This window comes from Dreissena polymorpha, chromosome 7, assembly GCF_020536995.1.
Source record: "Dreissena polymorpha isolate Duluth1 chromosome 7, UMN_Dpol_1.0, whole genome shotgun sequence".
NCBI lineage: Eukaryota > Metazoa > Mollusca > Bivalvia > Myida > Dreissenidae > Dreissena > Dreissena polymorpha.
Genome location: NC_068361.1, coordinates 101,735,987 through 101,749,707, shown reverse-complemented (window position 1 = coordinate 101,749,707; position 13,721 = coordinate 101,735,987). Strand labels below are relative to the sequence as shown.

The 13,721-nt window shown below is 33.8% G+C and overlaps 1 protein-coding gene across 1 annotated transcript; it reads left to right on the top strand.

Moving 5' to 3' along the window:
• The first annotated feature begins 3,569 nt into the window (after positions 1-3,569).
• On the top strand, positions 3,570-10,054 carry LOC127838908 (uncharacterized). The gene is made up of 7 exons (XM_052366998.1): positions 3,570-3,961; positions 4,756-4,899; positions 5,290-5,484; positions 7,630-7,734; positions 8,674-8,784; positions 8,953-9,034; positions 9,366-10,054. Exons 1-7 carry the CDS (start codon positions 3,910-3,912, stop codon positions 9,490-9,492), a joined length of 816 nt encoding a protein of 271 aa, XP_052222958.1. The 5' UTR covers positions 3,570-3,909; the 3' UTR covers positions 9,493-10,054.
• Positions 10,055-13,721: the final 3,667 nt, after the last annotated feature.

Sequence of the window (13,721 nt, the reverse complement as noted above, 5' to 3'; positions counted from 1 at the left end):
GTATGTGCCCGGGTGTTATCGTTTTTTTCGGGAAGTAAGGGATGCACGTTTTGCGTCTCAGAGAAGAAATACTGCAAGAATTGCTTCAGTTGGCACCGGACATTTTGGTTGTGTGTTTGGGGGAGGGGTGTAATGATATCTCAACAACGGAGAGACCGTAGAGGATCGGCTGGAACATTGTCAAGTTATGTAGGAGGATTCGAGATCGGAGCGTGTCTCACGCTGTGGTGGCAGGGTGTTGCAGGCGGTGGGAATTTCGAGTGGCTGCTCTGGACGCTGCCCATTTTGCGAACATGGCAGCGCCCATAAACAATCATGTTGCCAAGAAATGTCCGCTGGCAAACATGTTTTATGTGAAAGAGGAGGGCCATTGGGTTCGTGACGGAGTAAACATGAGCGAGTAGGAGGAAAGGTATTCCTGGATACTTTGAGGTGGAAGTTACTCAAGATGTTTGGTTGTAAGATACATTTTGAAAGAGAATAAAATGTAAATGATATTTTTGTGCATTGTTGTTCTCAGAGTATGATGGCCTTAAGCGTTTACACGTTGAGAATGGTTGAGGTGTGAATATACACCAAATGATGGTTAACAATGGGATTCCTAAAATGATGAGCACACAGTTATTGTTTAACACTGTTGTTACTTACTTACACAAACTAACTTGTCTTCGGCGAGGGACATTAAATGGGGGTCCAGTGTATATTGCTAAATAGAGATTGCACTGAGGATGCCCTTAATACTGTTGAATGAATAATTGACGGATTGAGAGAACTGCAACTGTTACTGACCTTAAGAGTAATAAATCTTGCAATTATGGTGCATTTTACTTGTACTTTTCTTTGGAAATTGACGCAGCATTTATATGGTCATTTGTTTGATATTGATCAAATAATGTTTATCCACAAAGAATTGCCTGCTTACACCAACTGTTTAAATATGCAAAAGGAAGCTCGCGATGAAAGCAAACAAAACTAAAGGAAAATAAACATGATGATTTTAATTTATAAAACAACTTTGATGAGTAGAACAGGAGCCAGTACATGGTTGACTTTTATCATTAAAATGCCAGTGAGTAAAAACTGTGTTGATGGAAGAGTAGTTTATCGACAAAAATAAACAATATTATCGAAAATAAATGCTTCATATTGACTGACATATGGGTACATATTTTTTAACTTGAAAATAATTTTGATATTACAACCCAAGGTTAGATTCAATTAATTTTACCTGTATTTTGGGTATTGTTTTTAACAATACAAAGTTTTCATCTGTCTCGTTTCAGAAAGGCTAACACAGCGAGGGTTGCTTAAGAAATTATGTATACAAAATAGTCAATTATTATTGAATTCTATATATATATATATATATATATATATATATATATATATATATATATATATATATATATATATATATATATATATATTAAACTTAGAAAAACAATAACGAAGTGTCAAATATAATTAATATTTGATTTATTAATTATTTTTAATTTGTCGTGACCTCTTAATCAAGCAATAATCAAAATATTATTTAAATTAGTTTCAAAATGTTGTCTACGTTTAAACCTAGCGTAAGTGGTTGTTTGTGCTCAAAGTTTTGATATCAGATGTGTTCATGTTATTTATGTTTTGAAGATAAGATAAGAACAGGAGATTTCTTTGCAAAGGTCTTCACCCTTCAAATACATCCTCTTGTATACGTAAAGATTACTTATTCTGATAAGGCTGCCATAAATATGTATGAACAAATGTCCGTGCTAATTAAAAACAAACATTAATCGGAATTGTAAACAAAAATAGGAACAATTGTCCTGGAGGTCAAAAAAGCGTAGGAACCAATGTCAGCCAGTGTCAAACATAGCGTATGAGCAAATATCCGCGAGGACCACTGTCCGAAATTCCTGTATTATTCATGGGCACATAATAGCATTTCTTTAAGAGTCAATTGTTTCCTGTTAGGATTAACAAGCAAAGTTTCTGGTAAAATGCCACTGGCAAGAACCATATTCCACAAATTTTGAAACATTAATTAAGGCTCAAAATCAAGGTGTTCCTTACATTTTTTGTCTCAACGTAATGTGCCCGAAACTTTATTTTCTAAAATAGTCATGGCGCTTGTTTATTAATCGAATGTGTTTGTTTTGTTTAAGGTGAATACTTTTTAAGCAACACACTTACCCACTGGCACGATGTAAAATGTAATATGGCAGAACCGGAGCTTGATTATCAGAACAACCGTTTTGAAATTAAAGAATCGATACAAATGTTACCAAGCAGATCTGAAGCATGGGTTGGTTATATCTCCACAAAGGTTCCTTTTTTGCTCTTAGGTAAAGTGTGCATAGTTTTTCTTGTTTCTTTATATTTAAATAAATTTAATGCGTTTCATCCGATTACAAACCAAAGTTTATTTAATGTCATTTGATATAAATGCAGTATATAACGATATTGTTATAAAATAATAAGCATTATAAACTAAAGGTTATACAATCAACAAAGTTAGCAAGAAATTGTGGATGCATGAGAAATTGAATATTGTACATGAAGCATGTACTAAGCAAACATCGCATATATCCGACAGACATAGTATAGTCACTTTAACTGTTATATTTTTAAAAATAAGCATCATATCTTGGTCTAATATTGGAGAATAGTGTATAATAAAAGTCAAGAGTTGAAGACACATGATTTAGTTATACAATAATATTGCCAATTCGGAAAGCATAATGAAAGGTATAGAATTATTGTCTGTACTTGGAATTTGCTTCAGGCTGTGCGAAGTTGACGAAAGAGCAAATATTTACAGTGCAAAGCATCGGTTACTGCCATAACGTGTGTGGTGGCGGCCTTTTCGGAACTATTGCAATGGCATCGAGCGCTCAGGTCACGTGTGCTTAGCATTTTATTTTGATATCACTTAATACAAATTATTGCCGAAAAACTTACATGTGTTGCATTAAGAAACATTGAGCACGTAAAACGTTTATTTAGGAAATCATTATGCTATTCAGTCATAACAGGTATAGCATTATATGACTGGTTATACATCGGTCTCAATAAATGTAAGATATCTTGGTCTCATGAAATGAGTTCGTATTGTTTTCCGCGTAGCACACTTTGCCCTACATGTCTTGCAATACTGTTTTCAAAATTTAAAAGAATGAATACTATCAATACTTGTTCATATATACTAATGAGAGCTCTTATTGTAAGGCATTGCAATGTACCCATTGAAGTAAACTTATAAAAGTATCATCGACAGGCACTCTAGAACCAAACCCATTATAAACCGTTGTATGCAGTGTTTGTAACATAAAATAAAGTCAACATTTGCGACAACCTCTGTAAATACTAACTCCATAATTTCAATTAAATGGTACCAAAGTCTGTAACAACGTAAATTGGTTTCAAGTTACTAACATATTTCAACCAGTTAAGGCCAGAAATAGTTAGTTTGTTAAAACAGCGCCGTTATATGTTTAAAACAGTGTTGCACACGTACAATAAATCCGCGTAAACAACCATGCAGAAGTCCGATAATAATCAATCATATAAGTTTCAAAAAGGGTAAATAAATATGTAAAAAAAGCGGGGCAAGATATGACTTGATCGCTCATTTGAGCAATGTTTTAAAAACGAATTAAGATAATATAAAATCATTCGTGTTTGGCATTATTTGAACAACATTTGTAGACGGATCCTTGGTATAATATTTAGTTAACCACGAATACACACCTTACACCATGAGATATGTTAAAAAAATCCGAATTCATTACCTTTTTCAGAGGTACCGTTTTAAAACCTTCGTTGAATATGGAAAATATTATATTGCATTATTAATTGGAACAGTTTCAGTGTCGGTGTGTACTTCGATCAGTAGACATACTCTTGAAGCAGTGCTTTGGAATGACCAACACGTTTTGTACCGACTGTTGGCCAATATACACTCAGACAACTGGTAAAATAACAGTGGTCTTATAACTAGTTAAACACGCAAAATGTATGCAATTTTTTATATACGAATTATGCCCCGCCACATGCGGAGATATTGTTTTTGAAATGTCCGTCTGTTTCGTCCGGATCCTTTTCTCAAAACTGCTCAAACTGATATCATTGAAACTTGGTATTAATGTATATATGTAAAAGAGGATTCGCACTTAATTCGCAAATAACGGAGTAATGTCTCTTTTTTACTTGAACGTATGAACACTAAGGGGACGGTGCACGTTAAATTGCGAAGCAAACCATTTGTAAATAATGAAGTTATGATCCTTTTATACATGAACATACCATTTTACATGTCCTGAGTTGTATCTCCAATAACGATATCAGCAGCCATGGAACTAATCGCTGTTTCTCTCAATCAACTTGAGATGAGTCAAAATGCAAGACGCATAAACACAGAGGTAAGGTCAAGGATACCCACTGAGGACAAATATAAATTGTGAATATATATTCCTTATTTAGCAATTACTTCTCTTTGCATAAAACAGTATGTGATGACTTTAAATAAGTGTACTCCTTTTCTGGTAATTATCATTCCTTATTGTTTTTTCTACCATACCACAAGGAATGGTTCACCCATAAACAACATCAATTTGAAGAGCGATTTCAAATGAACGAATTTTCTTGTGCATAAATTTATTTCATGTACTACACATGTTTAAATAGCAAACCAGGGCAGAAATATTATTATTTAACATACTTTATATAAAAAATGACCCCAACATATTTGCATTTTATTCTTGAAAGTCACCGCAGTAAAAGAACTTGGGTCTATCGACAATTTGGGCCTATCGACAATTGATTGTCTGACATACTATTACCCGACATTTCATTGGAGTCGATGCGAAGACACTCAAAGAAAAGTCATGTGCAGCAAACAAAACTATACAGGTACATAAACTAAATGTGACTGTGACCGATATTAGACTAATCAATGTATTGCTATAATATATACAATATTTACAACAATAAATCAAATGGTAACATCATAAATTAAAGTCGCTACAAACCTATAATATTTTAAGGTATCAACATAACATATGTTTTAATTTATACTTACTTGTAGAACAATTCAATTATATTAAAATTATATAAAGGAATCTATAAACCAACAAGATTAAATAACTACATAACGATTAAGGGTGTTTTACCTGTCTTAGATACAGACTAACATTATAAACAGCATTCAAACAAAAAGCTATTATCATGTTTATCCAGGATTGAATGACTTGTGAAAAGATGTTTCCTGGCAATGTACTGACAAATTACTTTTTTCCATAGATTCAACAGCAAAGGCGAGTGTCATCGACAGATCAGAAAAAACATGGCGAACTGGCATTCCTCATTGTTTGAAAAACAACATGTACCCAGCGTCACAATGCAGCATAATGAATGCTGGATTTGGGTTACCGGAAAGTCAGCCGTACTGGACAGGAGTAATACGAGCCCACACTTTAGTTAAGAAATCGACAATATGTGAGTACTATTAAATTTGTTATTTCAGAAGTGTAATTTAAGAACAAACGCACAAAAACAAAACAAGAGGGCCAAAATGGCCCTAGCTCGCTCACCTAAGATGAGTCGGTTCATTCAATCTTTACCAAACGTCAAACTGAACCTAGGTATTGTGCAGACAAACATCCTGTTGAAGTTTAATCATTATTGGGCCAAAACTCTGGCGTATGGAGTGTTTATGAGGTTTTCGTAAGATTTGATTTGGTGACTTATATTTTGACCCTCATGACCATTATGACCAAGATTCATAAAATCTGAAACAAAATCGTGACGTCTAGTGTTTTCAGGTATTTTGTATAATATAATGAAAATTTTGACAATCTAAGGGCAATAATTTTGTCATGTATTATGCGATTTTGCTCGTTATCAAACTTGACTACTATCTAGTGGCCATAAAGCTGCTCAGCAACTTTGATAAAGAATGCTTGAGAAATGTGAATGCTAGAGTGTTTACAAACCAAATGTGGACGGATGGACGGACGGCGGACAAAGACCAACCCTAAAACCTCACATGAGCAATCAGGCGAGCTAAAAAGAGTGTTTTTTTTCACCGATCTGAGCCATTTTCCAACGTATCCGAGATACTAATTAAACCAATGCATTGACTAAGTTTCACAATGATTAAGCAAACAATATGACTTCTAGAGTGTTCACAAGGTTTCTCTATAGTCATATAAGGAAAACTGCCCCCCCCCCCCTGACGGCCATGCTTTTTGACCGATCAGGACCATTTTCAAACTCATCTGAGATATAAATAAAACCAATCTTTTCACCAAGTTTTATGATGATTGGGCAAATAATGTTACTTCTAGAGTGTTCACAAGCTTTTTTACTGTATAAATATAAAAAAATGCGCCCCCCCCCCTGGCAGCCATGGTTTTCAACGTACCAGAACTATTTTCGAACTCAACTCTCGTATCTAGGAAACAAATCTTTCGACCAAATTTCATGAAGATTGGACCAAAAATGTGACTTCTGGAGTGTTGACATGTATACATATACCGGTACATTTTCACTATTTACATAGAGCGATAACTATCCCGCCCCTTGGTGGCAATGTTTTTTCACCAATCTGGATTATTTTCAAATTCGTCCAAGATATCTATAAAACCAATGTTTTGACCAAGTTTCATGATGATTGGTCAATAATTGTGACTTCTAGAGTGTTTACAAGGTTTCTTTATAGCCAAATAAGGAAAACTGCCCCGCCCACTGGCGGCCATGTTTTCAACGGATCGAAACAACTTTTTAACTCAACCAACATATCATCAAGACAAAGATTTTGACAAAGTTACATGAAGATTGGGCATAAAATGTGACTTCTGCAGTGTTTACAAGGTTTTTCTTTTTTTTACCTAGTGACCTAGTTTTTGACCCAGCATGACCCAGTTTCGAACTTGATCGAGATATCATTTGGACAAATCTTCTGACCAAGTTTCATGAAGATCGCACAAGAAACGTGGCCTCTAGAGTGTTAACAACCAAATTTGGACGGACGGACGGACGACGGACAAAGACCGATCCCAAAAGCTCACCTGAGCAATCAGGTGAGCTAAAAAAACACGTAAGCATGTTAACTTCGGGTGTGTGTCTCAAACAGCTTATGTGCAATTTCAAACTTAAGTATCGCTTTAACATGAAATTATAGCATGTTCTGCTGTAACAATGTACTCTGTGAATTATTTTTTTTTTGTGGTGTGAATCTTAAACTAAATTGTTGTATACCTTTGATATACCAATTGTGTATTAATTACTAACACAAATTAGTATACAACTTCATAGATGATATAACCATTGATATCGCGGTGTGTTGCGATATTATAAAATCTATGCGAGCATGTTGTGTTGTGAAATAAGATGACTTTGCCTTTATGGTATACTCATCTGGAAGGAACAATTACTTACATTAAATTTAGATTATCTCAAACGAACAATATTTACAATTATTTACAATGTGAATTTTTTTCTTTGAATCAACACTTATTGATCATCATATGTCTTATACATAACCACGGTTAAGATTAACAAAGACCGCCATATATCATCGGGGCTATAGTTTTGTCTTTGACATGAATGCTAAGAAAATGTGATTATAATGTTTTGTAGGCAATGGTACATCGATACCAGAGGAGGGATATGCATGGATTACAGATAATGATAAAACAATTCACCTGTCATTCTTGGATGTTAAACAAGCTATTTGTGTCGAAGGTAACTATTTTTAAGCAAATGCAATTTTTGTTTACAACAGATGTTATTGTTCAAATAAGAATAGACACATTGAACACACAAGCAAACGCACAGCACCGATGACTACGTGAACCTTTGATGTTCAGCAAAATGCGATTCATTCATATATATTTGTTGATTATACATGTTAAGACTAAAGTATTTAAAAATAAATGTACGTACTTTACTGATACACTTAATGACAGTCACTACCATTGAGTGTCTTTGCGTGAATGAGAGCCTCATGTACACGTTAATACAAGTCGGACGCGAAATATCAAATGATCTGAAGCATGTACATATCACATAAAATACAAATAATATAATAATACAGATATAAATAAAATATAACATACATGAAACCGTATTTGAAAATTCAGCGATAATACAACACAGATTACTGACGAAACGCGAATCATTATAGTGACACTATATTTTCATAAAGTTATAGTTTAACTCTCTGTAAACTAGATGTCATAATAATCATTTCAGCAAACACAAGCTGTCTGTATTGTTATGATTATGAGTTCGTTGTTTATTTTGCCCATATTTTCGAATTCAGATAATATTGCTTATCACAGTGGAATAAATAATTTTTGGGAGGAATAAAATTAATACTAAAATTATAATTCTGCTTCGTAGACTCGGATAGTTCATAAAAATGTCAACGTGCAGTTCATTTTTTTAAACACAATCGAAATCATGCGTGGTTGATATACCGTCAACAATCGTTAATGGGTTACAGTGATTATATTGATAACATAAAAGTTTGGTTAATTACCGGGTAATACATTTTTATATTTAAATAAACATTAAAGCTATATATCGTGGCAACATTGATTTATAACTGGTCTACATTTATACTGTGTCAATTGGGACTATATGTTGTGACGTGTCATCACGTTATATAACCTTTTACAGCGAATGCTACACCACTTTCTACGACAACGATATTAAAGACACAAGATTCAACGCACAGCACCTACGCCAACCATGTTGAGGATCAAAGTTCGACCAACGTTGATTCGAATAGTAAGTAGTGTATCCATGTTTTGCTGTGAATGCCACAATTACAATTGCCAACATTACTTTTGAAATTCCGATTTGAAAAAAAAATATCTTGGCAGCGTAACACGCCGGGTTTATAATACAAATGTTGATAGCTTAATCAGCATTGTATTAACTGAACATATTACTCAGGTGTTGGTGTTGGTGTCGGTGTGTCAGTTGCGGTTCTATTCGCAGTAGGTGGAGCCGTGATTGTTATTGTACTAAAAAGGAGGTACGGTGATTTGATTTTTGCATTGATTATTATATACGCATATTCATCCCACAGGTGGTTTGCGTGTGGCTATGATATTAATTAGTGAAAACATCATTTTGAATGATAAATAATCATATTATTACGAAAAATTAATTTTATGAAAAACAAATTCACTATTAAATATATATATATAACAAGGTATGCAACTCAAAATCACCCCAAAACGGGTGCATCGCTTTGAACAGCCATATCTTCATCAATTGTGCAGCGATTTTTACGATCTCGGTTATTGTAAATATACAGAAGCAAATAATAACAAGATCGTAATTGTTTGATGATCCTCTTTCAGATGTCTATTGCCTTGCAGATTGGAATCGAACAATGCCACAACTAATTCAGAATCACGCGACTGTGCAAGCAAATCTAATGAATCTTATGAAGATGAAATAAAAAATCATAACTATTTTATAATGTAAAAATGCGCACAATCAGTGGACGAAAGGGAAGCTCATAAGAACAAAGCGGATCAACCAAACGTAGGAAATACTGAGACCGATAATTACAATTCAATCGATGAAATAGATGAACATTATCAAAGTGTAAAAGATGAGTTCGTCTACACAAACAAAGCCCTACAAAGCGGATCTAATAGCAGGAAACCAGACAATGTATACAACAAACTCAAGCTAGACCTTCCCGGAGACGATGCTCATGTAGGAAGACTCGGGAATAACATTTCAAAAGCAGGCAGCGACTACGATACAACTGCTGTGGCGCGCAGGAACGACGGGGACGGAGACTATAGCCATATCCCGCATCCTGATAGTACAACCTGTGCACGACTGAATGGATTAAAAGATGACTATGAAGTTATCAATGGAAAGAAGATAAAATTTTCCCCAAGCGACTCTGCAGATTATGCTCACGTCAGAGTTTAGGAAAGAATTAAGTAAATGCATGATTGAATGATAAATGTAATAGAACTTTGTGACGTACATCTTCTTTTTCAAATACTCCGAAAAATACATTTGAAGCGTATCGGCGTTGCTTGCGTGAATTTTTAAATATTAATTTATCTATAGTTAAGCCAAATTGACTATGCGTTGCATTCTTGCTTCATAGAAAAATACATTAATAAGACATGTTTTTTCATTTTAACAACAAATGCAACAACAACAAGAACTATGGTGTACAGTTTAGAAACATATCATTGTTTTAGCATCTTAAATAGAAATACATTTTATCAGAAACAAATATTTGAAGTACTTGTCAATCATGTACTTGAGTGAACATTTACTCGCAAGTATTCCCTTGCTTAAGGTGACGGTATCGCGCATATTATATTTCTTGTATAAAAGCGGGTTTAGTCATTTTAAACTTTATTCAGAATTAGACCATATAATTCCTAGATCACTTTACATGCTAAATAATATAGCATCAGCCATTTTTGTAGAATGACAGTATAGATAAATTAATTTTGTTCTGTGTGTACTTATAACAGGATTTCATGTAAGAAAACGTAACAATCACATTGCATAACTATAAGTGCTAATTTGTAAATACAGTGGCTATTACTTCTTTGGGAACGACTTTGATGTGAGTACGTTCTTAAAAGATGGCATTTGTTTCTTATTACTAATTTAATGTGAAAGACACTTGCTTATGTTATGTTGTGTTTAACATAACTTCTAACTGCGTATTGACACCCGTTTCTCATCTGTATTTTATAAATGTGTGTACAAATAAACTAAGTTACAAGTTTTATCTCTTAGTGACATAGCTTGAATATTGCTTCAGCGTTGTAGAAAATAGTTTAAATAACGACACCGACAGCAAAAACATGGACAATCCCAAGTTTATGCTACCGACACTTTCACAATTATTTGAATTGTTAGAATGTTAAAGCCCCTTCACCTTGAAATGAAGTACATGGCATAGTAAATTTAGGTACAAATAAGAAACATATTTTATCTATGCCAATTAGAATATATATGGTGGTTACAAGGTAGAAATCCGTCTTTTTTGCTCTTTAAAACTTTAAAATAATCGCGTTTGTCGGAATGGACGTATACGTCTAGAAATACTACTTTCGGTTTTTAAAACGTTACAGTTGAACAATAATAAATTACTTGCTAACTAGGCTATAGATTCAATTTTATATATGCCAATTAGAATATACCTGGTGGTTACAAGGTAGAAATCCGTCTTTTTGCGCTTTAAATCTTAAAAATAATCGCGTATAGAAATCCTACTTTCGGTTTTAAATTAAAAAAATAAATAAATTACTTACTAACTAGGTTATAAATTTAATGACAATTTTGTACATTTTCAAATTGCACCTTTATGTATTGATTAACATGTATTTCATTTCAAGTTGTGTGTCTTTAAGTTAACTCAATGATACACGTTTTACATGAACAACCCTATCTCGCGAACCGTTAACTTCCTTGTACAGTTGATATTTTAAGGAAACGTGATAACCAGTGACAAAAGCAGTGTGCTTATGCAATGGTTAATGTTGTGTATTGCTGGCGATTTTAAAAATTTAACGTTAATACATTTACTGTTAAAGGTTAATTTTATGTTTGCTTTAAAATTATTTCAAACAATGTTCGACCAAATTACATCGTAATCACATCGAATAGCATGTATATAGCAACTAATACGTATGCATTATTTATTGATCGACAACGCTCATCTTGTGGTTATTATGCATGAAATTAGTATTTTCTATTTAATTTAGGAGTTGATGCAACGACAATGTTTTAAGCATTGGTCAAAGTTTTGATTCAAATGAGCATGGTTTGAACACAATCGATATAAGACCACCAAACATTGGGCCTTGCTTTTTTAGCCCTTAGGGCATGATTTGCACAAACTTAGTATACAACTTCCAAGTTATGTTATACACCATATATCACAATGAGGTCTAATGCGGTAGCAGAAAGACATATTTTTTAAGTTTGAATATTTTATTACCTATAGTCAGCTCTGTCAATCCCCATATGCAGCGGACAGAAAATAGTAGAATATCTGTAAAAGAGATTAAAAAAATAATCATTTTTAAAAGAAGATTTTTTTTAATCTGCCAAGCGGTTCAGGAGATTTCGTTTGAATGAAACGACTTACGACTCGAGACGGAAGACGCACGCTAAACGAAAGTCGATCCTAAATGGTTACACGTGCACTTTACACCATTTCAATGTGATATACCCACTTATAAAGTTACAAGTTGATAATTCTTCAATTTTTCAAGATTTAATCCGAACACTAATAATTAAGGTACACAAATTAACAAAGGTCAATAACTATAAAAATGAAGGCAATAGTTATGTCTCTTGTATTTCGCACTTTCCCGCAATTACATGTATTTACATGTGCGAAGTTTAAAGTGTGAATCTCCTTTAGGTTTTTTAAAATAGGCCCCAGACCATAACGCTGACGTGTGCCAGAAACCAAAATACGTCCGGACGACTTGATACAGTATACCGCCTAACCCTTTTTGCCGACCAATCATCTTTGTTTAGCGGGCGGTATTACTAGACTATAAGTTTGTCACCTGCCTTCCAACCTATCGTATTTGACTAATATATCTTGTTTAAACATATATTAACCAACAGCAGGTCGCCGCTGACGTCCAAATAGTGTTAGGGAAATTACCAAATAGTAACAACATCATCTAGGAAGAATTATATCATTATATTACGGAACAAAAATAGAAGACGATTTATTTTTGGGGGGTACAATGGCTATGGCTGAATAATAGATTATGAACACGTCTCGCTTATCCATTACCGCAATATTTAAACATGACTTAGTTTTTTCTATCAACACATTAAAACACGCAGTTAAAATGTCGACTTCGTTTATATGACCGCGAACCTGCGCTAGTTGGTCGGAGTTTACTTCCTTATTCAGTCAGTTTAAATCTTTTGGAGCGTAAAGAACGAACAATAATGTGGAGTAACACACGTGCGTGTGTTTTTATACTTGCTACCGTTACAGTAAACGGTAAATAGTTTTATGTTCATATTTATGTGCGCACAAATATAACATGTGTTTACCCTTAAACTGTTGTGACGCTATGGTGTTTAACCTAAATATATTATTTTTGTGTAGATCTATTAAATGTGCAGGCAAGTGAAAGTAAGAGTATTTATTTGGTTAAGAATTTTTATTAAGAATTAACTGTTAATTAACATTCCATATCTTTCATTTCTAATAGAATTTCTGATGTAATTTTATCACTTGATGTTGTGGTGGATTCAAGCATTATTTTAAAATATGAAAACGTGTACTTTAGTTGCATCAGCAGGACATACATCTTACAATCACGAAATGGGCATTAATGTATGACACTTGATACATTGCGCAACACATTTAGTGCTAATTAATCTTAATTAGAAAATGAATTGACGTGTCTCAATCATGTGAAGCTTGTTTTCAAGTGTTGTAAAGCAGTGTATAGTGTAACACTGGCAAGATTTTATAAACCATAGGCAGGTGAAACGCAGTTCATACTAAGTGAGCTGGTTTTAAAAGTTGTGTACACTTTTAATCAGTTTATTGATTGTGATCTCGCGTTAAGTGAATACTTGACAAAGCGATCAGGAACACGGGTAGGCAGTGTTATTGATTTTTCTGAAAAGTATTGTTGCTAGATTATCGCATTTAGTTTGCTGTTGAATGTATTCTGACAACCTTG

What these genes read in the sequence shown, in the direction of transcription:
- LOC127838908 (XM_052366998.1), top strand. Translation starts at nt 3,910, where the DNA reads ATGACCAACACGTTTTGTACCGACTGTTGGCCAATATACACTCAGACA. An exon ending in AATATACACTCAGACAACTG is followed by an intron (nt 3,962 to 4,755) that starts GTAAAATAACAG and finishes TATTCTTGAAAG; the next exon opens with TCACCGCAGTAAAAGAACTT. An exon ending in GACCAACGTTGATTCGAATA is followed by an intron (nt 8,785 to 8,952) that starts GTAAGTAGTGTA and finishes CATATTACTCAG; the next exon opens with GTGTTGGTGTTGGTGTCGGT.